Source organism: Lepus europaeus, chromosome 14, assembly GCF_033115175.1.
Source record: "Lepus europaeus isolate LE1 chromosome 14, mLepTim1.pri, whole genome shotgun sequence".
NCBI lineage: Eukaryota > Metazoa > Chordata > Mammalia > Lagomorpha > Leporidae > Lepus > Lepus europaeus.
In genome coordinates this window covers 51,185,835-51,211,150 of record NC_084840.1, presented here as the reverse complement: position 1 = coordinate 51,211,150, position 25,316 = coordinate 51,185,835, and the positions used below count along the sequence as shown (strand labels likewise).

General features: G+C 40.5%; 1 protein-coding gene across 6 annotated transcripts in view; it reads left to right on the top strand.

The window, feature by feature from the left end:
• Positions 1 to 25,316, top strand: part of SIPA1L2 (signal induced proliferation associated 1 like 2) — a 228,768-nt gene that overhangs the window by 149,565 nt on the left and 53,887 nt on the right. For all 6 annotated transcript variants that reach the window (XM_062210619.1, XM_062210616.1, XM_062210613.1 and 3 more), the window contains 3 exons: positions 5,244 to 5,401; positions 11,411 to 11,987; positions 16,693 to 16,967. In XM_062210619.1, coding sequence (XP_062066603.1) covers positions 5,244 to 5,401; positions 11,411 to 11,987; positions 16,693 to 16,967 — 1,010 coding nt within the window. The remainder of the gene's footprint in view (positions 1 to 5,243; positions 5,402 to 11,410; positions 11,988 to 16,692; positions 16,968 to 25,316) is intronic.

Here is a 25,316-nt window from a genome sequence, read left to right as displayed (position 1 = left end):
CCAGGCTGGTTTTCCCTGAAGAAATCCTGATTCAGCTATCATACGATGTCATCAATGGAAAGAATTTTACCCATTAGCTTTAAACTTCACTTTGGCATAGCTGCTTTCTTTTCATCAAATGTATGAAACAGATATGGGCCTTTTTCTTTCTAAGTGCCTGCGTGAAGTTCATGCAGTTCTAGTTGGGAGGAGTATTAAACCCCATGGAGGCACCTAAGGAGTAAGACCATACCCCTAGGTTTCTGAGATTACATGTGAAGGATACTGATCTCATTCTACGAATGGACTTGACACCATAGAAGTAGAACTTACTATAAGTGGACCAGGTCTTGAACCCTTTTGTCCACATTAATGTGATGGATTCCTAGCCCCTGCCTTACAGGGTTTGTGTACTTCCCTGTGTCCCTCACTAATACTGCCAGGGAGCTATTTAAATACTGGAGCAGTCTGCCTCACATGTGCCATATGAGCAGGTCTTGACTGCACTTGGCTTCAGCCGTGAATAATACTTTGGAGGATTTGGGAAGGATAAACTGCTTACTCAGCGTTCCATGATTAGTTTTGTTCTCAGACCATAAGCAGGAATTATACCAAATAATAGGGATTACTGCTTAAAATGAGGGTTGGTATAAAGAAGATACTTACATTTTTTTGACCCTGTTCCCATCTTCACTTTGTTATGAAATCATAGAAAAAAAATCCACATTTTTGGTTTAGTTTTGTTTCTCCATTTGCAAAACATTCAGCTTTGCTCAACTGTGTTGTACATTTACTCTTGCTGTTAATACTACTCCTTGATTATATAAAATGATATATCAGTGATGAATCCTTGAAACATTAGATAACTATGCCTGATCTTCCTGCTGATATAAGAGTAGTTAATTAACATTTACTTTTTTGTAGGGGATGGGCCAGCTTTCCTTCTCTGAATACAGATGTTTGGTATTTAGGTGGTACTCTGGATTGTCCTCCATTTATTATTCAGAGTGCTTTTCTATGTTTACTTTTTCCATATCATTCCAGTTCAAGGCATCATTCTAATTGCTGGTGTAAACTCTTGAGTATAAAGTATATGAGCCTGTGTGTGTGTTTGTGTGTGTAGCACAAAACTGGAATCATCTCTCCACAAGGGAAAAGCCAGCTCTCCCTGGGAAGGGGAGAATGTGTCCAAGCAAGGGACTAGCAAGTGCAGAGTGCCTTGGATAGGACAGGGGGGCCTATTGGAGGGACTAGGTGACTGTCCAGGAGGTGTAGGGGTTGGTGATAAGGTCAGAGAGGTAAGAAAGAACCAGGTCAAAGGTGTTTTTGTCAGACCTACTCAAACTGACAGGGCATTGCTTTGAGTCCAAGGACGAGGACTGAGAATTTGTGATCGCTTTTTTGTGGAATGTAGAATTGCTGCTTTGTGTAGACTCTGGAGATCAGCCTTTTCCAGCCTCAAATAAGCTTTCCGTTCCCTGACTTTTAGAAGCTCTTTGAACCACACCTGACTGCCTTGCTTTCATTTTATGCAACTTACTTTGAATTCAGTGCAAAATATATATATCTTGCTGGGTTAAAAAAGAAAGAATTTAACAAATGAGCCATTACATAGAAGCTAGTAGATCTAAACTCATTCAGATTTATGCTATTTTTGCTCCCAGTGTGGGTGCTAGACAGGTGTTTATTTTCACTTACTTTTTACCATTGCACCAATACAAAACTGGTTTTGTCAAACCCTAAAGTATGTTTAAGGTGTTGAGACTGAACCCAAAGTTTGCTGTTATGTCAAATCTGTATGCTTTTGCATGGACTTGGGTAAAGACTTGCACTTTCACTTTCCTTGTCACAACAAGAGCTTATTCCTGTTTCACAGCTTGAATCAAGTGTTAGAAAGTTAGTAGACTTGACTATGTAAATCTTTCAAGTATTCGTGCAATATTTATTCACTGTTGCAGTGGAGACACTAAGTTGGTTCTCTTGGCAGCACTGAAAAAGCATTACTGGCTTTTTCTTTTGTCTAGAAACAAGTTAGTCCCGGAAGATGCCATTCCTTTAACTCCTAAAACAAACACTGCCTTCGTGTTTTGCTGGTCTGCACTTGTCCATGGTTTGTCATCCTTCTTCCCTTACATATCCAAACTCTGATTATGTAGAATTTCAATGACTGGTTTGGAAAAAAAAAAAAAATGAATTTCTAAAGTAAACATTTGCCTTTAAGAAATCCAAGAAATTGCTTAAGTAATTGCATGTTTAGCAAAATTTATAAAAATGGTTAATATTTCTGTTAACCTTCCAGATGTTTTATTTCTTTAGTCTCTAAACACATCTAGGCATCCTATTAACAGATAGGGTCCATTTTTCTTACTTTATTTTCCTTCATGGAGCTTTAGATTTTATTCTTTTTAAGGGTTTATTTATTTATTTATTTGAAATTCAGAGTTACAGAGAGACAGGGAGAGACAGAAAGAGAGATCTTCCATCTGCTGGTTCACTCCCCAGGTGACCGCAACAGCTAAGACCAGACCAGAGTTTCATCTGGGTCTCCCAATGTGGGTGACAGGAGCCCAAGCACTTGGGCCATCTTCTACTGCTTTTCCCAGGACATTAGCAGGGAGCTGGATTGGAAGTGGAGCAGCCAGGACAAGGACCAGTGCCCATTTAAGATGCTGGCATTGCAAGCAGTGACTCTATCCACTATACCACAGTGCCAGCCCCGATTTTAATGAATCTCTTTATCACACCCCAACACCCTAAATGCACCTAAATCTTTTTCTTCAAAGTGCATACTTTGGTTAAATTAGCTAGACTTTAAGAACATTTTTTGGCTTATTTTACAAAGCTAGAGAATATGCTTAGAAAAGGACAAAAGTGCCTTGGCTTGTTGTCAAGGTAACCAAGCTTCAAATTTTCTTTCACTTGCACTGTAAATATTCCTGTGGTGCAGTATAAAGTTAGACTGAACATCTTCCTTCAGAACGAAGAGAAATTGGATAGAACAGCTGCCCAGTTTGCTGTTGTAATAACAACAGCCAGGAAGCAGTGACTAATGAGTCTGCCCGGACACTGTGTGCTGGATGGAGAGGGCTGGCCTACAGGAAGTGGCACACAGTCTTCGCTCAGAACTCACTGCCTGGCCTATTGTGGCTAATATGGAAAATTATCCTGGAAACAGCAAAAGTTACTGTGTTTTGTATTTTGCAAATCCCATTGATTACAATGATAGGCGTGTTTTTATTTTAGCTATCAATTTGTTCCTGATTCTCCCTTGTCTCATTAAAATACCTGTGAATCATGTATTTCTGGTATTTGGGAAAGAGGAGAATGTCTTTGCCTAATATAATTTTGACTAATTTTTAATATGCATTTGAAGGGGCATATTTTATTTAAATATCTTAAAGTTTTTTTAAACAAGTTTAAATGTGGTGACTCAATTGGGTCTCTGTATTGTATATTAATGTATGTTTCCAAACTTCACTCAGACAGCAAGATGATTTTTGTGGTTTTGTAACTTTAACCAAGGGAATTTAAATCAGAATTTTCCAGCCCGTGAATCAGCAATTTAACTGGCCAGTAGAGAACTCTGAAAGAATGAACATTTCATTCCCCTTTTCCAGGCCTTTTATCATGCTAAATCACAAGTCAGGGACCTGACAATGAAATCCTTTTTGTATCTGGTTTAAAAGGTTTTAAAAGTTGAACTTAGTGCCCTTTGCAATGAAATATGCTCCATAGGTGCCAAATAAATTTAAGGGCACGGTCTTTGTCTTTGTTACTGCTGGGGAAGAGAGATTTACCACTTGAGATTGTTCCATTACTCCAGTGACATCACCAGCTCAGGTAAGGGTTTTTTTTTTTAAATGTATTGAAACTGAAGATCACTAACTTTTAAAGCGCAGAGTCAATGCGCTAATCGTATGAAGTTAGTAAGTACCTTGCACATTGGCGTGTGCTCACAATAAAGCATAGTATTGTGTCAATATTGTATTTGTATCATTTGTATATTTGTTTAGCCAGCGAGTTATGTGCTTGGCACCACTCCATTAGACTTTAGGAAATAAAGTTGTTATCTCTGACCTCCTGAAAGCTATGACCTGATGCAGAAGTAAACCATCCGGCAAGAAAGAACTCATCAACTAGTGTAATAATTGAAGCCTGGGTGTATAGATGGAGCACCAGCATGTATAGTCTTGACTCTGAGGTTTCTTGCAAGTGAGGTGAGATCTCTGCAGATCCTTACGTTACTTAAGAGAAACTTGGGGTGAAATGGCCATTCTTAGCAGAACGAACATCAAAAGTAAAGGCATTGTTAAAATGTTACTGCTCTGGGGCTCCTTCTTCCCTGCCAAACTTGCACTTTATAATATTTTAAAATATTGGATTTTTAGGCTTTATTCTCATAGAATTCTGTGTTTCTGAAGTATGTTTTAAAGGGCCAGGTTTTGGTTAATTATTCTGAATATATTACCCACTAAAATGAGTCTTACGTTTTTGTTGCACAGGATACAAGGTAGATCCTTGTACGCCCTCGTGGACACTGTCTTAAATGGAAGAACTTATAGTATAAAATTTCTTCAAGTGCTTTGAGCTCTAACATGCTATTATTTTTGGGGTAAAGAGTTAAGGAACTAGGGGCAACCGCTGTGGCACAGCTGGTAAAGCCACTTCCTGCAATGCAGGCATCCCATATGGGCACCGGTTCGGGTCCCAGCTACTCCACTTCCAATCCAGCTCTCTGCTATGACCTGAGGAAGCAGTAGAAGATGGCCCAAGTCCTTGGGCCCCTGCACCCATGTAGGAGACCTGTTGGAGGCTCCTGGCTCCAGGCTTGGGATTGGCTCAGTTCTGGCCATTGCGGCTAATTGGAGATTGAACCAGTGGAGGGAAGACCTCTCTCTCTGCCTTTCCTTCACTCTCTGTGTAACTCTGGCTTTCAAATAAATAAATAAATAAATCTTTTAAAAAGAGAATAAGAGAGAGAGAAAGAGAGAGAGAAGGAGCTGAATAGATGAAAAATAATGAGAACACAAGTTGAATTTTAAAATTAAAGAGATATTAATTTTTTAGGTTTTTCTTTCCCTAGGTCTTTTGTACACAGCCCAGTTTTCTTTTCTCGCTCAGAAGCACTAGCTACTAAAGAATGACTGTGGTTGTCTAAATCACTCCTATAAATTGGAAGCTAAATGAATTGCGTATATTTACGTATTTTGTTTTAGAGATACACTTGTTTGTAACCTTATGTGTGTTCACTTTCTTGACCATAGCTTCTGAGGAAAAGGCACATAGGAAATGACATCGTCACCATCGTCTTTCAGGAGCCTGGGGCACTTCCTTTTACTCCAAAAAGCATCCGGTCTCACTTTCAGCATGTTTTTGTCATCGTCAAAGTGCATAATCCATGTACTGAAAATGTGTGTTACAGGTGAGTCAGTAGTCCCTGATGTGTCATTCTCCCAGGCACATTTTAACAGAGCAATTTTTCCCAGGAGGTTTTAGTTTTTCAGTTATTATTTCTAACCTCACAGTTCTCTAATTACATCTCTTATTATAATCAGTCAGCTACTCTCTCTGTAAGAAAAAAAATTACCTTCCTCCCATTTTGCTCCTTTGTAAAGGTGAAAAGACTTAGCAGTTCAAAATGGAGATGTAAAGTCCACGTTTTCTGTTTTCTCCTTAAACACCACATGTGGCAGGAATCAGTAGCATAGTTGATATCAGCTGTGAGCGGATAATGTGGCCATTTAAGTTCTTCTCTAGAAGTAAGTGTTGTGGCAAAAAAAACATTTCATCGGAGATCTTGGAACCACTCACTGCCATGGTGTGCTGAGATAAGGAGCTGAAACTTCTTTGGGTGACTTCAAAAGGCCATGAATATGCATTGGGATCCGACACTGTTTCTGATGAGGCCTGCTTTCAGTCTACTTCTGCACACAGACTGCAGCTCAGTGATCATACCATGCCGGGTACTAACAAGAGAGTGTGCCTTTGACCTGAGTTTGAATCCAGCTTTACTGCTTGTCATGGGGCTTTGTGTGAGTTAGTTATTTTTCTTAGCCTTTTGAGTCCTTCTCTTAAAATTGAGGATAACAGCACCTAATTCAAAATGTGGTTATGAAGAATAAATAGCTTAAATTATGCAAAATACCATTGGAGTTTTTGGCATTCATCCAAGGTTATTTTCCTTTATAATCTTAAAACAGGAATTGCCAGTACAGCTGCCTACTGAGCCTAGGTTGGGGACATGAATATTCATTGTAAGAGAATGGTGGGAAGGTGTAGACAGCAGACATGCCCCCTAAAGGCAAAAAAGAAACTAGTCTGAATAGTAAATGTTGCCAACTGACATTCCACCATTGTCCAACCTGTCTTAAAAGCCTGGAGTTTCAAACCGCCAGGTTTTAATATGAGTTCTTCTTCCTGGCCTCCTTGTTCAACATTGAAAGTCTGGCCCCATGGTGCAGTGTTCCATGTAATAGACCTGGAATCAACCCAAGCAGCTGCCTGTTTTCCCCCATTGTGATTCATTGGGCTACATGCTCAGGACTACTTTAGAAAAATGCTATTTGAAATAATATACTATCAATTCTGTATAAATAATATGTTGAAAATAGGTTAAGTCGGTGCATACATGGCGAGTTGGCTTCCCTTTCGAAAGCTCAACCAGTACATGATAATTATGAAGAATAATCTTAAAACCTGGGCCAAGTCAAGTATTTTGAATTATTTTCTATCTTTAGTTTATGCTTTAATCATGAGTATATTAGGATAAAAAAGCAAAGATAGGTAATATCTATTTATTTTTATTTATTTATTTTTTAATTCTCTGGTTTTAATTAAATTACCATGGGAGGGATGTTTTTGAAACCACTAGTGATTTTATATAGAAAGAAAGTACATTGCATTTTTTTTTCTGGGACAGAATATAGCCTAAGAATATCATTCATAGAAGTCACTTGGTTTTCAAGAAACTATGTTGTTATCATTAAATTAACATTTACTGATGAAACTCAGTTGTAAAGTCAATAGAGTGCCTCAGATTTTTGGAAGTGCCTTGTCAGCTTCATTGATCATGCTTAAAATCCTTACTAGTAGTCATCAGAGAATCAGTCATAACCTTCACAAAAACTGGCCTAATCAATTCTGTAACATTTGTGAAACTTCACTTTGTCACATGGAATAAGGTTTGGCCCAGATTTCCAAAAACACCTTGTGGATCTGTTTCATAGGATACTCTATAAACATGCCAATGATACAATAAATTCATGAACATAATTTTCAAGGAAATGGCAAAATATGGTCCAGGTATACTGTGTTTTTAAATTCCTATATCTTGATCTAGGGATATAGGCAAGCTCCTGTAAGTGCTGCTGTTCTCATGTGCTCTCCACAGGTTTTGAGTACCAGTGTGTTCTTGCTGACAAGGACCTGCAGAACCAGTCCGTGCAGATCCATAAGTCTTACAGCAACCCAGAGGGGCTAGAGATAACCGCCTGTTACTATGCAGCCTGTGCAGTGTACCTGCCTGAGTAGGGGAGTGTGTTCCCACCTACGGGAGTCTGAGGCTCCCACCATGAATGCAGAGGAATGCCCAGGAACTAATTCTGGATCCAGAGTTCTTTGTAACATAATTGTAGCCTGAACTTTTTAAGAAACAAACTTAACTGATTGTCTCTTTATGTATTTTTAAAAAGTGTTTAATTTTAGTCACTGGTGTGAATGTGTAGGTCTCACTTTGGGATTCATATTTTTGTATATTTTCCAAGGTAAACTCTAGCTGAATGGAAGATTCCACTCTAGGGACTTTGTAGCTAGCAGTAATAGACTTTTTAAATAAAAAGTAGAGAGATAGCTACAAGAAATGTTGACTGCCATTTTAGAAAACTTAATATTTAGCCCCTTTTGGCAAAAACTAGGTGATAGGGTTAAATTGGTTATTAAAATAATGATTGTTTATGATAGTAATAGTGATATTACTATCATAATTAGTGATATAGCTGTACTTTTTGGTAATAACTTTCCATGCATTATTTTGTTTAATCCTCACAATGGGCTTTTGAGTACGCTACTGTTATGTCCTATATTTTACAGATGAGGAAACTGAAGGGCAAAGTAACTCAGTCAGACTCAGAAAGTGGTGGAGCTAGAATCCATCTGAGCACGCCTAGCTCTGAAGTCTGCTCTTGACCACTTTGCTTTATTAGCTTCGACCACGAGACTTACTAACACCCTTTTCCTATATATTAGGGGATGTTTTTTATTTTTGCTCTTGGTGGAGAGGGATATACATCCATCTATGTAAAATCAGTAAATGCCATCAAGTTCTTTGGCTAAAATAAGGAGTTCTGAAACAGCTTCTTGTTCTGACACATTGAGAATTAGCAGACTTTGGTAAGAGGATGAGGAGATTCCTTCTGGCCTGAAGAAGAAGAAGAAGAAGTGTTAAGGGTTATATAAATTTTTATATCCAGGGATCTCTAATTGATCCTCATGTCCAGAATGTCATACTAATCATGGAATAGCTTTGTGTAAATTCTGCTGCTTCTCATGTACAACTCTGGGATGCACAGGGTTGTAGTTTACTGAGCAAGAATACAGCATACATTGCAGAGTCCCCAGTTAGGTACTAAGGTCTATAATATGATACAAAAAGAATCTCCTATTTAAAAGATAGAGACACTATATCTCCTCTACCCACTATGTAGCTCCATGGTGAAAGCTGCTTTAGAGCCTATTAAATGTAAGAAATTTTCTCTGACACTTTAACTTAAGTGCAAGCTGCAATCAGAGAGTGGTACAAGATCCACAGAGTTAAATACAGAAAAATAATGTTCCAAAGTGTCAGATGAGATTTAGCCTTTTCACCATTCTGTGGGTAAAATGCTCCTGGGAATCTATGCTCATTGCCGAAAGACAGAGCTAGAGAGGAGATGGAATACGTGAGGTTATTTTGCCCCGTGTAAAGGAGGGTGGTTTCCAGTGCTGGATGCCATTTGAGCTCACTGGCAATAATAGAGAAGAAAAGGCACAGGTGTGGTTAGAATATCATGAGTCCAAACAGGTCCCACTTTCCTGGAGTTGCCATGTGGAAGCCAAATTAGTTCATCTAGAATGTCCATGCTACAGATGGCAGTGAGGGAGGAAGAATCGTTTGTAGTGTGGGGTCCAGAAGCATCAGCCTCTGCAACATGAAGACCCTCTTTGCATATCACAGACGTGAATCAGGTCCGCCAACCTCTCCCTTGGGTTTAGTGCACAAACTACAGTACAGCACCACGAGAGAGGTGCTATTCCTAAATGAATTTGCTGCATCTGTCCCAAAGGAATACACTCTGCCCTGTCTTAGTAACAGCAAAAGCCCCAGCCAGCCAGCCAGCCAGCCAGCCTGCTGCTGCAGATGATTGACTACTGAAGAGTATGCTGATCAAAGCAAAAGTGAGAAATACCTGGGGACTAGGATCTTTTTACTGTTTAAGATTTTTTTTTTTTTTTTTTTGACAGAGTAGATAGTGAGAGAGAGAGACAGAGAGAAAGGTCTTCCTTTTTGCCGTTGGTTCACTCTCCAATGGCCGCTGCAGCCAGCGCATCTCGCTGATCTGAAGCCAGGAGCCAGGTGCTTCTCCTGGTCTCCCACGCGGGTGCAGGGCCCGAGCACTTGGGCCATCCTCCACTGCCTTCCCGGGCCATAGCAGAGAGCTGGCCTGGAAGAGGGACAACCGGGATAGAATCCGGCGCCCCAACCGGGACTAGAACCCGGTGTGCCGGTGCCGCAAGGCGGAGGATTAGCCTGTTAAGCCACGGCGCCGGCCTCCTTTTTACTGTTTAACCACCCACATTCCAGAAGAGGAGTTTGTGTCTGACAACTTATTTGGACAGAATATCTTCATTACTTAATTTATTTTATAATTTTCAGCAAGGATCAAAACACAGATTGCTTTATTTCCTTTATCCTGATATAGAAAACATCCACCTGAGCAGATGAAGATTAGTACAAGTCTTGGTCTGCACTATACACTCAGTAATCTGGGAGCAGATTCTATGTGTGCTGCGGGCTTCATTCATTTACATATTCTAATCCTTTTCTGTTAATTCACCAATTTGCTTGTTCAAAAAGGATTGAGGTAACTAAAGCTGCTCTCTGATATAGTGGACCATCAGTGGTTTTGTTGTATTAAGATGACTGTGAATGTTGCTGTACATTTGATCTTTATCCTTCTTTGAATCTCTTAAAGCTTTACTTCTATAAAACTTTCATTTAGATTTCAAAACTGATCACTATGAGCATTTCCCTAATACAACAACACTTGAAAATTCTGGTCCTGTAAATGTGATCATTCTGTCCTGTACTATTGACATCCAATTGGTACCAAACTCACTTTTTTTTTTTTTAAGATTTTATTTATTTATTTGAGAGGTAGAGTTACAGACAGTGAGAGGGAGAGACAGAAAGAAAGGTCTTCCTTTCGTTGGTTCACTCCCCAAATGGCTGCAATGGCTGGAGCTGCGCCGATCTGAAGCCAGGAGCCAAGAGCTTCTTCTGGGTCTCCCATGTGGGTGCAGGGGCCCAAGGACTTGGGCCATCTTCTACTGTTTTCCCGGGCCATAGCAGAGAGCTGGGTTGGAAGAGGAGCAGCCGGGACTAGAACCGGCGCCCAAATGGGCTGTCAGCTCCGCAGGCAGAGGATTAACCTACTGCACCACAGCGCCGGCCCCCCAAACTCACTTCTATTAGAGTGTTACTGTCTTGCTCAGTAGTAGATAACCACAGAATTACAGACTGCCAACCTGGCACCATCTCAAACTGGTATCCCCTCCTGCTGTGGATCCATTGTCCCCTGTAGTACTTTGCTAGGGCTGCCTTAACAGGTACCACACACAGGGTGGCTGGAACAACAAGCCTGTATTTCTCACAGATCTGGAGGCAGGAAGTCCAAGATCAAGTTGCCAGCCAGGTTGGTTTCTCCTGAGGACTCCATCCTTGGCGTGAGATGGCTGCCTTCTCCCTGTGCCTTCATATCTCTGTGCACGCATCCCTACTGTCTCTATACATGCCCTAATTTCCTACTCTTATGAAGACTTCATTCAGTTGTATTAGGGCCCACCAAAACAGCCTCATTTTGACTTCATCACCTCTTTAAGATCCTATTTTCAGATATATTTACAACCACAGGTGTTGGGAGTTAGGAATTCAACTTTTGAATTTTGAGTAGACTACAACTCAACCCATAACACCCCCACCTTCAAGTACATTTGAAAAAAAGTTTTACTTAAAACAAACAAGAAAACTTGGTATGTAGCAATTAGAAGAAGAAAAACCTGTGACATAGGTGGGCTAACTTGAGTTAACTCACACTTAAATGTGTGAGTCAGTGTTAAATTCCTGGAGGTAAATATAATATTGTAGCTTATCTCATTTTTCTTTCTTCTTCCTCAGTGTTGGAGTTTCCAGATCAAAAGATGTACCACCATTTGGTCCACCCATCCCCAAAGGTGTAACTTTCCCAAAATCTGCAGTGTTTCGGGACTTCCTTTTAGCCAAAGTAATCAATGCAGAAAATGCAGCCCATAAGTCAGAAAAATTTCGGGCAATGGCCACTCGAACAAGGCAAGAGTACTTGAAGGATCTGGCGGAGAACTTTGTCACGACCGCCACTGTGGATACCTCTGTGAAATTCAGCTTCATCACGCTGGGTGCAAAGAAGAAGGAGAAAGTAAAGCCAAGGAAGGACGCCCATCTGTTTAGCATTGGTGCGATCATGTGGCACGTGATAGCACGGGACTTTGGCCAGTCTGCTGACATCGAGTGTCTTCTTGGGATTTCCAATGAGTTCATAATGTTGATTGAAAAAGATTCCAAGAATGTTGTATTTAACTGCTCCTGCAGGGATGTTATTGGGTGGACATCTGGATTAATGAGTATCAAAGTTTTTTATGAAAGAGGAGAATGTATCCTCCTGTCCTCAGTGGATAACTGTTCCGAAGACATAAGGGAAATTGTTCACCGATTAGTAGTAAGTACATATTTTATGTTTTCTGTTATCTTTACGTCTCAGTTCCATATGTCTAATAGCTTCCACCAGGGAAATCCTATCATGATCCCGACACCTACGGAATGAACTACTCTTCATTGAGGGTTCAGTTTAATGTTTAGTGCTGGATCCTTTTGAACGACACTGACTACAGAATGGTGGCAAAGCACCCATCACAAATCCAAATATTTTGCATTTACGGAGACTGGAAGGACATACTTTGATGGTGGGTAATTAATAGGCACAAACTTGCTATTGATTATGTGAATACCTGAGGCCTATTTGTAGCTTCAATTCTGTATGTGTCTATACAGCAGGTAATTTTGTGTAAATACATTAAATAGGTTAAATGTTAATCTTCTAGCCATAATTTCCTAGGGATTCTTTTTATGTTTATTTATTTTACTTGAAAGGCAGAGTGACAGAGAGAAGTTTTCATCTGTTTCACTTTCCAAATGCCCACGATAGTGAGGCCTGGGGCAGGCTAAAGCTAGGAGCCTAGAACTCTATCCAGATCTTCTACATGGATGAAAGGGGCACACGCACTTGAGGACACATTAGCAGGGAGCTGGATCTGAAGTGCAGGAGCCAGGACCCGATCTGGCCCTCCAATGTGGGATGCCGGTGTCTCAAGCACCAGTTTACCCCACTGTGCCACAGTACCACTCTTCCGAAGGAGTCTTTTGACTCCTTAAGTCAAAAGACTGAGAATGGTGGCCAGCGATTGTGGCACAGTGGGTTAAGCCACTGCCTGGGATGCCAGCATCCACTTGAGTCCTGGTTTGGGTCCACATGGGAGAGCAGATGGAGTTCCTGGCCCAGCCCTGGCCCTTGAGCTATTTGGGGTGTGAGCCAGCAGATGAAGGCTCTGTCTCTTGGCTCTTTCTGTCTGTAACTCTGCCTTTGAAATAAGTAAATGAATCTTTTTGTAAAAAGAAAGACTAAAAATAAAAATCAGTCTTAAAAAAGGTTATTTTTTAAATGTGATTTTTTTACCACAAAGTCCCTAAGTTCCGATGTTTAGCCATCTTATTTCTGTTCCCAGTTTAACAAAGTTCAGATTTCAGTTTGAGTATGTACAAGAGTAATAAGAATAAATAAAACTATTTCTAATTTTAATTGTTTGGGGTAAGTTACGAAGGAGACATATTAAGGCAATAAAATTTTTCAGGTAAACCTTACCCTTAGGAAAATGTATTTTTTTATTAATCAGAAAAGGTTTAGGGTCTGGTGTTGTGGCATAGTGGGTTAAGCCTCCACCTGTAATGCCAGCATCCAATATGGGCACCAGTTCGAGACCCAACTGCGCTACTTCCCATCTAGTTCCCTGCTAATGCACCCGGGTAAGAAGCAGAGGATGGCCCAAATCTTTGGGCCCCTGTACCCACGAGAGATCCTAAAGAAGCTCTAGGCTCCTAGATTCGGCCTGGCCCAGCCCTGTCCTTTGTGACCATTTGGGGAGTAAACCAGTGAATAAGAAGATTTTTCTGTCTGTCTCTCCCTCTCTCTGTCTGTAACTTTGCCTTTCAAATAAATTTTTTTAAAAATCTTAAAAAAAAAAAAAGGGTAAGTCAACTGTGGATCAGGAAAAAAGGAGAAATTATATCCTTTCTTGACCCTTTTTTTGCCACCGAATATGTCTTTTTTTTTTATTAGAATCTCCATGTAAGAGAGAATAAAACCAGGACAATGTCTGCTCTCATTGGAAAAGCAGCCTCCTTATTTACAGACACTGTTTACAGTTGAGGGCCTCAGTGTATTCAACAGTGTTATCAAGTGTACATGTTAAAACACAGATAGGCATTTAGGGATGATTACATGCATGATAGGGGCCAGTGCTGTGGCATAGGGGGTTAAGCAGCCACCCACAATCATGGCATCCCACATTGGCACCTGTTCGAGTCCTGGCTACTCCTCTTCTGATCCAGCTCCCTGTTAATGCACCTGGGAAAGCAATGGAGGACAGCCCAAGTACTGGGGCCCCTGCACCCACGTGTAGACTCCTGGCCCAGCCACGGCTGTTACAGCCATTTGGAGAGTGAAACAGTGGATGAAAGATCTCTCTCTCTCTCTGTCTCTGTCTCTGTCTCTGTCTCTAACTCTGCCTTTCAAATAAATTAAGTGAATCCTTAGAAAAATAAGTGCATGATTAGTTTGTGTCTCTAAAGAGTTGACTCTTGAGTTATACTTGTGAGTCTCAAGATAAATTGTGCTTTTGGTTATTGCAAATACATTTTAGTATATTCACTGAGTCATCATAGTCTGTGCTCCCGAAAACATAACACAAACAAATACTACTTCATCAGCCAACTAAACACATTACCTATACATATTTACACATGAGTTCTTACACGTTCCCTATTCCTTGGACTCCATCCCACCACTTTCTTAGAAAAGTGACTGTGCTGTTGATGTGAATAAGGCACCTGATGGCAGGAATATGAGGAGATCATTTCTGTGTATCGGATGACTTGCAACATGAGCTATTGAAAGCAAGCCAACCCAAAGTCTAGTGAAGGGAGGAGAACATACAGTTTGGTGCAGCGTAGTCACATCAAGAATGGAAGAAAGAGGACACACTCACAGTGGAGATGTTGGGAATGAGTGCCTGCTTGGCTGCTCATTCCATGGGGAGGGTGGAATGAAAGGTGGCTGTTAGGCAGATAAAGATAGAGGAAATAAAAGCTGCGCCTCAAGGAATGGTCAGCACCAGCTTCACTGGTGTGCAACCTGCGCCTTCTGCTGTCCCCTTCTTCAGATTCTATGTAATTTGAGAATGAAGGGCCCACAAATTATTATTATTATTCATGCGTCCTGGGCACACAAATAGGTGGCCATTGTTTGGCCATGATAATTGAATCCATACAAGTATGTTAGGAGACTCAGATATGTGGAAAATGTGACTTTTCAGACTTTGGGGGTGTTAAGAAACAAGGAATAGGGAGGATAAAGAAATAGCAGAAAACCAAAGTAAGGGAATTGTAAGTGGTTAGAGGAAAAGGAGGAGAGATAGAATCCGTAGGACTCTGGGAAAGCCGAGCCAGACACACTTCAGTCTAATATATAGATATTAAATTTCAGCTAACAGTTGCATTAATATTTGGAAAAAGTCAGGATACATTTTATAAGTAGTCTTTGGTTAGGTTGCTTGGAGCAAACTTGGAAAAGGAATGAAAGACAAATTTATTTGGTTGTACATATTACTAAAGTACTTTTTCAGCAGTTTTAAATTAGTTCTGTTCATAACTTTGGAAGCTTCAATCTTTCAAAATTTCATCACTGTCTTTCACCAGCAATCCCTTTCCCCATCTTGCCGAATCCTGAACTGTCATGCTTGTCTAGGAGAAGCTGATTGGCAGTGTATGTACTTGTGGTAACCATGGAAACAACAGACACAATGGTGATCCATGGGAGCCGTCCTAGTCCCATAGCTATACTTGCAGGCATAGGTCTTATTAAATAGGTATCTGTGTATTCAGAGCAGGTTTCGGGGAAATGGAGCATTTATTAAACTGAAACTTCATACATTTCCTCTGGGCTTTTGGGGATAGGGGTTGTGATACCTCACAACTTGAAATTTGCCACAAATAAGTGAGGTCATAGTCATCAGCTGGTATTTAATGAGCCTGTGTTTTTCTTTCATTGCATTGTAAACTATACTGCAGTCTCTGTAAGCACTTTGCAGGATTGCATTAACTAATTACTGGTCCTTCAGTGCACTGAGTGGGATGCAAACTACCTTTCTTTCATGTTCCCTTTCACAGTCCTACGCTAGACTCCCACTCTTGGGGAAGTGCTGGTCGCTGGAACTGCCACTACTCACTACTCGGGGTTGCCACTACTCGGGGGATGGGTGTGATTGGGAGAAGCAGCCCAAAGACAACAGAGGGTCTCTGCTGCCTGCAAGAGCAGCATCTGCCATGTTCCCTTGTTCACAGATGGCCAAGGAGTCTGGCTGGCCCGTCCATGGTTGATTTGAGGGGTCCTCAACACCCAGACAAGCTTAGGCAGTCACTCCCCTGGAGAGGAGCCTGAGGTGACAAAACAGGACATACACGGACATCCAGGATATAGGAAGGACTAAGAATTTTTTTTTTTAACATTCTGACTTCCTGCTATTGCCCTTAGTGAACTCAGAAGCAGGCCCTGAGTATTTGGATATGCTTGGACCTTTTTTTTTTTAAGTTGAGCGAAATTGATTGATAGATTTTAGTGCTTAATGCTTGAAACCTGCAATGGTTTTCAAAGTCTTTTCATTTTTTTCCCCCATTACTATAATCTTTCTAGAACAATGGAATTTGTATGCTTAAGAGCCACACCTGTTGATACAACCTGAGTGGAGGGGGTTACTAGAACCTATCTTAGGTACCCAAGCTGTAGGTCACTATTGCCTAAGAAAAAGCAGGACACTTGTATCCTTTGAAGGATGAAACCATGGTTGTACTGTTATTTTAATTGTATAGGTTGCCAGATTAAATTGTGGAGAACTCTGAAATTAAGTACATCCTTATGTTGTCCTTGGTCAGCCGAGTCAGCTGAGGGAAGACAGGGACATGGGCACTCTCTAAGCTGTGTTGGTCGAGGAAAGAGAGGCTGGCAGAGAGACCTGTACGTGCATCTTTGCTGGGGCCTCATGGAGGCCCAGGATAGAAGGGAGGACATCTCTGACAATCTGCTTCCCCCTCAGATAGTGACCAGAGGCTGCGAGACTGTGGAAATGACTCTGAGGAGGAATGGGCTGGGCCAGCTCGGCTTCCATGTGAATTTTGAAGGCATCGTCGCAGATGTGGAACCTTTCGGCTTTGCCTGGAAGGCTGGTCTTCGCCAAGGTAGCCGCCTTGTGGAAATCTGCAAAGTGGCCGTGGCCACTCTGACCCATGAGCAGATGATCGACCTGCTGCGGACTTCTGTGACTGTGAAGGTGGTCATCATCCAGCCTCATGATGACGGCTCACCCAGGAGGTAAGGCTGGAAGGCCTTTGGTAGCCTCATAGCAGGAGGCTGCCCTAACTGCTCCTGCAAGGGCCCTAGGCATGTGGTCATGTGAATCTTCCACAGCATTGTTGGGATGCCAGCCATTAGAGCAATAGCAAAAGAGAGTCTAAAAATCTATTGATATGCAATAAATGATACAAGTATAATTTTATAAGCAATCTAATGGGACCCTCACTACATAAAAGGTGAACTTCATAAACTGAAGGGAAGAACACCTGCCTGATTCACTTGGACCAGCACGACTTTTGTGTAAGAGGAAACATTCTTTATCTTAGCCTGGCCTTTAGCAAATTGGATACTTTACACAACTAGGATTTCTTTCTGTAATGTGGAGTCATTAAGTATTAACAAAATATTTAAGAGTACCCATACCTGTATGTGTGAACAACAAATATATCCTGTGTGGTGACTACTATGTGTTACCAATTGAAACTTGAGAGCTGTTGAGCTGGCTCAGGACCCATCATGAAAAACATATGGAAAGAAATGGCTAGACTTAGACATCTCTGATGTGAATGACTAGAGAGTAGAGATGAGACTAGAATTAGAGAGCAGTAGTGTTCCATTGTTAATAGAAAATAATTGTGCTCAACAACAAGCAAATGTTAGGCCAAAAAACAAAAGAGTGTCAAAATGGGACAAGCTTCCATGCGGGCTGTAGCCCAGCACTAGTGGTATAGGGTGTCTGATGATAACATCTAGAGTGTGTTGTTACCCTCTCCATCTCAAATGCAGATCCTGCAGGCAGCCTGAAGGGCTGTGGCTTTTGAGAGAGAAAATGTGCTTGGAATCAGGCCTTCGGTGTGTGATCTTGGATGATCCACATGCTGCCTCCAAGCCTCACTGTCTGTAAAATGTGGAGTGTAATGCTGCCTGCCCTAAACAGTTTTCCTGAAGATTAAATAAAAATGATATAATGTAAAGCATGTAGAGCCTTCTAGCATAATCAAGGCTCTACACATTTTAGTTTTTGGAAAAAAAAAAAAAACACTTTCATTTTCAAAAGAGAAATTCTTATCATCCAGAGATAGCAGGATTACTGTTCCCACTTTCTGGATGTGTTAAATGAAGTCGTTCTCTCTCCTTTCTCCAACTCCTTTCTTCTTCCTTTAAACTAGCACTGTCTAGTAGTGCTTTATGACAGTATGCTCTGTATCTGCCCTGTCCCAAACAGTAGCCATGATCCTTATGTTGCTGTCTGTTGGTCACACACTTGAAATGTGGCTGGTGGAACTATGGGAATGAATTTTTCATTTTAATTCATTGAGATTTGATAAACCAGTAGTGGCTAACAGCTGCCATATTGGATACATCAGCTCTAAACCAGGATTTCTTAGAAAACAAACCATATCTTCCTCTGCAGTTAATATGGAAAATTTTGCAAAAGTCTCTTTCTGCTAGTTATCTTGCCATTTGCTCCCAGCCTGACTTTCTTTGACCGTATTTCCTATATTTGCCCAGTGTGTTTATAAAACAAAGACTCTAAAGAACTCAGGTTCCTCTTTGAGCAGCAGTTCCCTGTCACCTGACATCTTGAAGATGTTTCCTGGTGCCTTTTAAGTTTTCAAGAGATCAGAGAGATTAATAAAAATGTAAAGTTATGTTTGATATTGAGAACATGTGATTTTGAATAATAGAATTCCCAAGGAAATATTGAAATGTTTTTCAGCTAAAGCACATTTAAAAATACAATTTGAAAGTCTTGTCTATTACCTTTTTATTCAAGGACATGTTGGATTAAAGGGGAGCCAGTTGTCTGTCTTGGTCTGCATGTATATAAATGCAAATTCTTTTATTGAAGATAGCTAAGACATTTATTTAGAGATTTTATCCTTGTTTTCTACAAGTTTCATCACTGTCATTCCCTGAATATATAGACTTTTGTCTACCTTGTTAATCTGAAATTACTGGCTTCTGTACTCTAGTGTTAGCCAGAAGGTTACAAGTAGCTATTTGCCTGGTAGTAACACTGCAGAATTGTCATTCCTGCCACCTACTTTTTTGCAAATCATAAAGGCTTTAAGCCTAGCATGTACCATTCAAAACTGTTTCAACTCAGTTTTACAATTTTCTGTGAATCTGAATTTGCAAATTTTTAAATCCTTGTTTCTGCTAGTTTTTGAATTGTTCTATGCCTGCAAGTGTCTGTGTGCCCTGATAAACGTATTGCTGCCGTCAGACAGCCTCTCCTACACAGCCCTTCCCCTCAGTGGGCCAGCCTTTTGCTTTAGACTGCAGTGTGTGCTATGCCATTTTCAGTTTCATCCTCGCTCTCGGCGTGTTTGTACAGTATTAGGCTTCTTAAACTGTACAGGAGGGGCTAAACGGGAGAATGGTTAGCGCTCGACTCATTTTAAAAACTAAAATACAAACCTTTTAAACTATGCATCCTTTAGTGTCATTATCCCCATAGCAAAATACACAAGAATTCGCCACAAGCTGGAATTGCATATTTGATTTGTGGCATGGGAAATTACCTCCAGCTTCTTTCACAAATTGGCTTTTAGTGCCTGTCAGGGAGGGGAAAAAATATTTTAAGTAGAATGAATTTAAATTCATTTAAATATACTTGTGTGCATGTGTGTGTATATATACTTTTATCTTTAATATATGTGCCACAAGAACTACAGAAGTGGCTACATTAATGAATTACAAGAGATTTTAGTCTCGGATACATTGTGAAAAATACTCTCATTCATTTTTGCCATTAATCAAATTAATATCTGTCCTACAAGATGTCAGTGAGGAATTCATTTTGACGGGGAGCCCATCTGCCCCCTGCGAACAGCAGGAGAGGCCTGTCATTTAATAGACGGGCTCTGCTTGTCCTCAGGTTGGAAGGTGCGAAGTTGTGACTCAGAAGCTGCTGATTTAAATGGAGTCTTTAGCAGGGAGAGTCCTTCTGTGGAATCAGAAACTACCTGCCCTGTGAAGTCCCCTTCTCCAGCCTAAGGGTGATGACAAGCCAGCTGTCCCTCAGCTCAAAAGGAAGGCAGAGACATTTTTCGTTTTCCTTATGGAGTTCCCGGGAACACCAAGTAGGAAAGATCCCCCGTTGGGAATGCTTGTTAACCGATTTCTTGCTGGGATTGGAGCCTGGACCGAATTCATATACATTGGGAATGAATGGCTAGAAGCAACTTGGGGATAGCAGTCTTTAAATGGAAATGAGGTTTCTTCAAGGGAGTACGGGTGTTTTCCCGGCAGAAAGTCTCAGCGGCAAAGAGGAAGAAGGGTTGCCATTGCCTAGGATGCTTAATTAAGATCCTCTTGTTCTTGCGAGGGTGGTTTACAGCCTCTGGGATGGCCCTCTCCTCCAGCTCTCCAAGGTGGCTGACATTCTATCAATGTCATTTTAAGGAGAGTATGTCAACTTAAAAGGCTGAATTAAAGGAAGTAACAGCTCATCAGAATTATGCATGAGTTGTTATACAGTGCGGGTGAATTTAGTAAATATGTCCAATAAAAATGGAAATGGGATTCCTTGCTGTGGTACATCTGTTTTGTGTGAGCTTTTTTATATTTTGTTGACATACTTTCCAAGACATATTTTTCTATATAATGCAAATCAGTGGAACTGTTCTCATATTATCATGAGTCTGAATTACTCTCATTGTTCTCTAAAATTAAAACATTATGTTTTGGTCTTCTGTATTGTTGCTTCATGCCTAACCAGCTTCCTGAAATACACAGAGAGGAGAATGTGGAAATAGAACCAGGAAGGAAAATTCAATTCTGTCAATTTAGCTATATATATAAAATAGAAGTTGAGTTGAAATCTGGGCTCATGTGAAGTTTTCTTTTTTTTTTTTATTTTTTATTTATTTTTTTTTTTTTGACAGGCAGAGTGGACAGTGAGAGAGAGAGACAGAGAGAAAGGTCTTCCTTTTGCCGTTGGTTCACCCTCCAATGGCCGCCGCGGCTGGCGCGTTGCGGCCGGCACACCACACTGATCCGATGGCGGAGCCAGGTGCTTCTCCTGGTCTCCCATGGGGTGCAGGGCCCTAAGCACTTGGGCCATCCTCCACTGCACTCCCTGGCCACAGCAGAGAGCTGGCCTGGAAGAGGGGCAACCGGGACAGGATCGGTGCCCCGACCGGGACTAGAACCCGGTGTGCCGGCGCCGCAAGGCGGAGGATTAGCCTAGTGAGCCACGGCGCCGGCCTCATGTGAAGTTTTCAATTAGAGTTTTAGTTTATTTATATGAAAATACAATTTATATCTGATATTATATACCCTCCAGTAATGAATTTTTAATGTGAAATGTGAAAATAATACAGAACTTGAAGTATAAAACATCACCTGAAATATCCTCCCTTTACTGAGTCCTGTGTCCAGTCCTCCAAGTACAATGTTCAGGTCATTTTCTCATTCCCTCCAGTCAGGACATGGGATTACAGAACTCATTGCAGATTGCCTTGCATTCCCTCATGCATCCACTCTTAGCTGATTTGTGTGAGAAATTGTACTGGACCCTGTGGATATTAAAATGGACAGGAAAGATAGAATCTTTACTTTCATGAACTCCTTTTTGTCCAGCATTTAGAATCTGACCTTCTAAAATCCAGTACTTCCTATTCCTATTTTGCTTATTTAAAAATGGTTTTCTCAGGCTATAGCAACAACTCATTAGTTGATAATTGGGTTCTCAAAATAGTGCTAAAAATGCTGTTGCCTTCTCCAGTTAATAGTCTACATTTGATACCTACACTTTTTTATATTTTTTCAAAAATGAATGCAAAGGGTGATAATAAAGCATGAGTATTTTAGGCAAGTAACAGTGTCATGTTTGACAAGTTACACCATGGCTAAGAGGACACACCTAACTATTGAATAACCTCCCAGTAGAAATAACTCACCAAAAATCAAGCATCAAATAACCATTGAGAATCTCATCTATAAGACTTTGAAGAATTACAATGCAGTAAAATGTTATTCCTGTTCTCAAGCTTTTAGAGAAAAAGAATTAAAAAGAAGCAATTGGTTTCAGCAAGAGCTTCCTGAACCTCTGTCCAGTGCTGTCCTAGGTACAGGGATACAAAGACACAGACTGCCTGTCTCTAACGAGGAGGGGAAGGAGAGGAAAGGGAGCTGATAAATTATTCAGTGCCAGATAACCTCGCTTCCTATTTCATGTGGCATATAGCTTTTCAGCTCAAGACCTTTCTTCAGAGGTCTGGTCAAGTGGGTGTATGGCCTAGATGTCTCTTTTTCTATCTACAGTCTCAGGGTCTCTCTGTTTGTATATGTAAATTAAGGAGATTTATTGAAAAGTGAATTCATGTTTAATTTAGTGCCAATTTCATGTGTGACACTGCCCTAGCCTTTACAGTTAGTTATACCATGTGGTTATCTTCCTCTTGGAAGCTTTTGATTTTTTTTATGTACCAGAAAGAGTTTGTGATTCAAGTGAATGAGCATCAATTACCCCTGTCACCTTGTTGGATGATTTGGAAAAAGTCTTTTAGCTATTAGCAGGCTATTAGCATAACAACCATTAAATGATTAAAATATCAGTGATTACTTTAATCCCGGAGCTATAAAAGGATTCTTTTACAAAGTACATAATATAAAAGAAATAGGTACTTCACTTGAGATAATCTGCTTTTGTTTCTAAAAATTCTTTCAGCCATCCAGTGGAAAATAGGACATAATGTGAGCTGAATCAACTGTTCTCTGATGGTTTTCTAAAAACAACACAAAACAAAAAACCAACCATCTATTTTGGAAAGAGCTGTACTTGGAATCAGAGGACCTGAGTTCCAGCGTTGGCCCTGTCTCTGATTAGCTGTAGTAATGTTCCAACATCTCTAATCCTTTTGGAAAATGGAGGTTTCCGGTGTAGTATGGAAAATGAGGTGCTAGGAAAGTCAAGGTGGTGGATTGGAAGTAAAGGATAGCATTGTATCTGCTCCTCTACTTGTGACTCGTCTTCCTCGAAATGTACCCCTGAGAGGCAGCAGGTGATATCCCACATGTCTGGCTTGCTGCCACCCACATGGGAAAGCTGAATTGAGTTCCAGGTTCCCAGCTTCAGCCTGGCCAAAACCTGGTTGCTGTGGGTATTTGGGGAGGAAACCAGCAGAAGGATGAGCTCTCTTTTCTGACCCACCTCCATCCCTTTTGTTTGATGATTGAATTCAGTGAAAAGTGCTTGGCTATGATGCAGTCCAGGAAAGTAAAACCAGTAGGCAGTTTCAGAGTAAGTACCTGGCCTGGTCCAGACAATTTGTTTAACTGCCTTTTTTTTTTTTTTTCTAAAGAATATGTGTTCTTCCTTTGAACTTTCTCAGTTCTCTAGGTTTTTAATTTTGTTTTTCTACTCATTGTTCCCTTAGGATTCTTCTCATTTCTTAGTTTTGAAGTAGCATAATACAAAATCATGTGTCCTACTTTTATGCAAGATGAAAAGAATAAGATAATAGAATAAAAATGTGTTGTCCATAGGTGAATATTGATGAAGGCAATTTTATAGTTCTAAAGTTTTTTAAATTTTAAATGTTAAAATTCCAGCATTCTATGAGCATCTGTTATCTTGAAATTTCATGAAAGTTTATGTGCCTTTTGTAGTTAGGGGTGGTTTTTTTCTTTTGTAGAAACAAAAATAATGCTATTTGTAACACATTTCATTCTTATGAAATTGTCACTTTGGGAGTTTTACATGTTCCTGTTCTGTTTTCAGGAGAAGGCTCTAAAGAGACCATCACATTTCTAAACTATGCATTGCTAGGTGTGCGTTTTGCTCCCAGAGCCCAGACTTGCTGTTTAGTAGAGAAGAGTTTGATTGGTATCAAAGGTTCCTGCTGGGAACAAATAGAAGAAACTGAATTGCTCGTCTGGGCTCCAACAGTGAAGGTCCCCATGGTCAGGCTGCAGAGGTCAAAGCGATGCTTTAGAGCGAGGTCCAAAACCTGGTCAGCAGGGAGCTATTTTCAAGTGTCCAAATTATTGAGGGTGTCTTTGGAAAGGGATGGGCCTGTGTGAATGGATGTCGTTTTGAGACCTTCAAGGGTGTCTGTGAAGTTATGAGGTGCATGAACTACAGTGGTTGATAGTGAGTGTGGGTATCTGTTAACTTAGAGCCAGAGTAGACACCACCTCTTTGCTGGACTTGCCTAGGAGTTTGGCATTGGTGGTAGCTCTAGACCGAGAAATCATCTGGTGAGAAACCATATGTTAGCAAGAAGCAGGGAGAAAGCCAATGAATGTGGGTATGAATAAATTAATTAGCATCTCTTGTACAGGATTGAGCCATCCTAAGAGGTCCTCAGTGGTTAAGTTCAGAAAGACAAGTAGTATTGTTTTTCAGAATACAGTGATAAAATGTAAGCTTCTCTGAGGACTGTAGCTAATGTGACTGCTTGTCATTCTCGAAGTTTATTAGTGCAACATTATTAACTAGCACATTTTCAGTAACCTTCTTGGTCTATAAAATGTTATACCTTCCAGGGTATACTAGCAAGAGAGATTAGGCTCGGAAAAGAGAGATTAGGCTAGACAAGAAACATTAGCAATTATTTTCCTATTTAACCCTGAAGCTGAGTTTTTATTGATCCCTACCTAACATGGTAATTAGAAACATAAGCCAATGATGTGTACATTTGTTATGGAGCCAAGAGGAAATCAATATGCTTACATGCAAGTGATCCTGCAGACTGATCTAACATTTTGGAGTGTCTCCTGTTGGCAAGCAAGCTGTGAAAAATGTGTCAGAAGCTATAAATGCAGTTCCCATCCCTTGATTTGATTTCATATGTCAAAAGGAAGCCAAATGTGTGTATCAATGAGCTCTGGATTTTTGTGCTATTATGGGAAAGCAGAAGACTAAACTCTTTTCCTGAAAAATATTTGAATTACACACAAGAAGAACAGCTCACTTTTTCAGTAACGTCTTTTTGTGCTGGGTCTTTCTGCATTTGGTCTATCTGAGTTTCAGTTGGCCTTTCCTTTGTGGTAAGGAATGTTTGTCATATGGCCCTCCACAGCAGCCCAGGGTAGACATTTCAGATAAACTGGGGTATCTCACTACCCAGGAAGGAGAGAGATTGAGTGCAAAGGTGGAAACAGATTTGCCTCTGATAGGCACTGCAGACAAAGACCTCAGCAGGCAATTTCTAATTCTTTTATTCCTCTCTTCACATTTCCCTAAAAGTTAGCTGAATTTTCTGTATGAATCCGTCTGGGAATTTCTCATACATATGGAGTAGAATGAAATTTGACTAGATTTGGTGCTAATTTAGATGATATTCAGTGGTATTTGACATCTTAGTCATAGAAGTAAACAAAGCAAAATCCAGTTTATAAGGATAGTTGTTG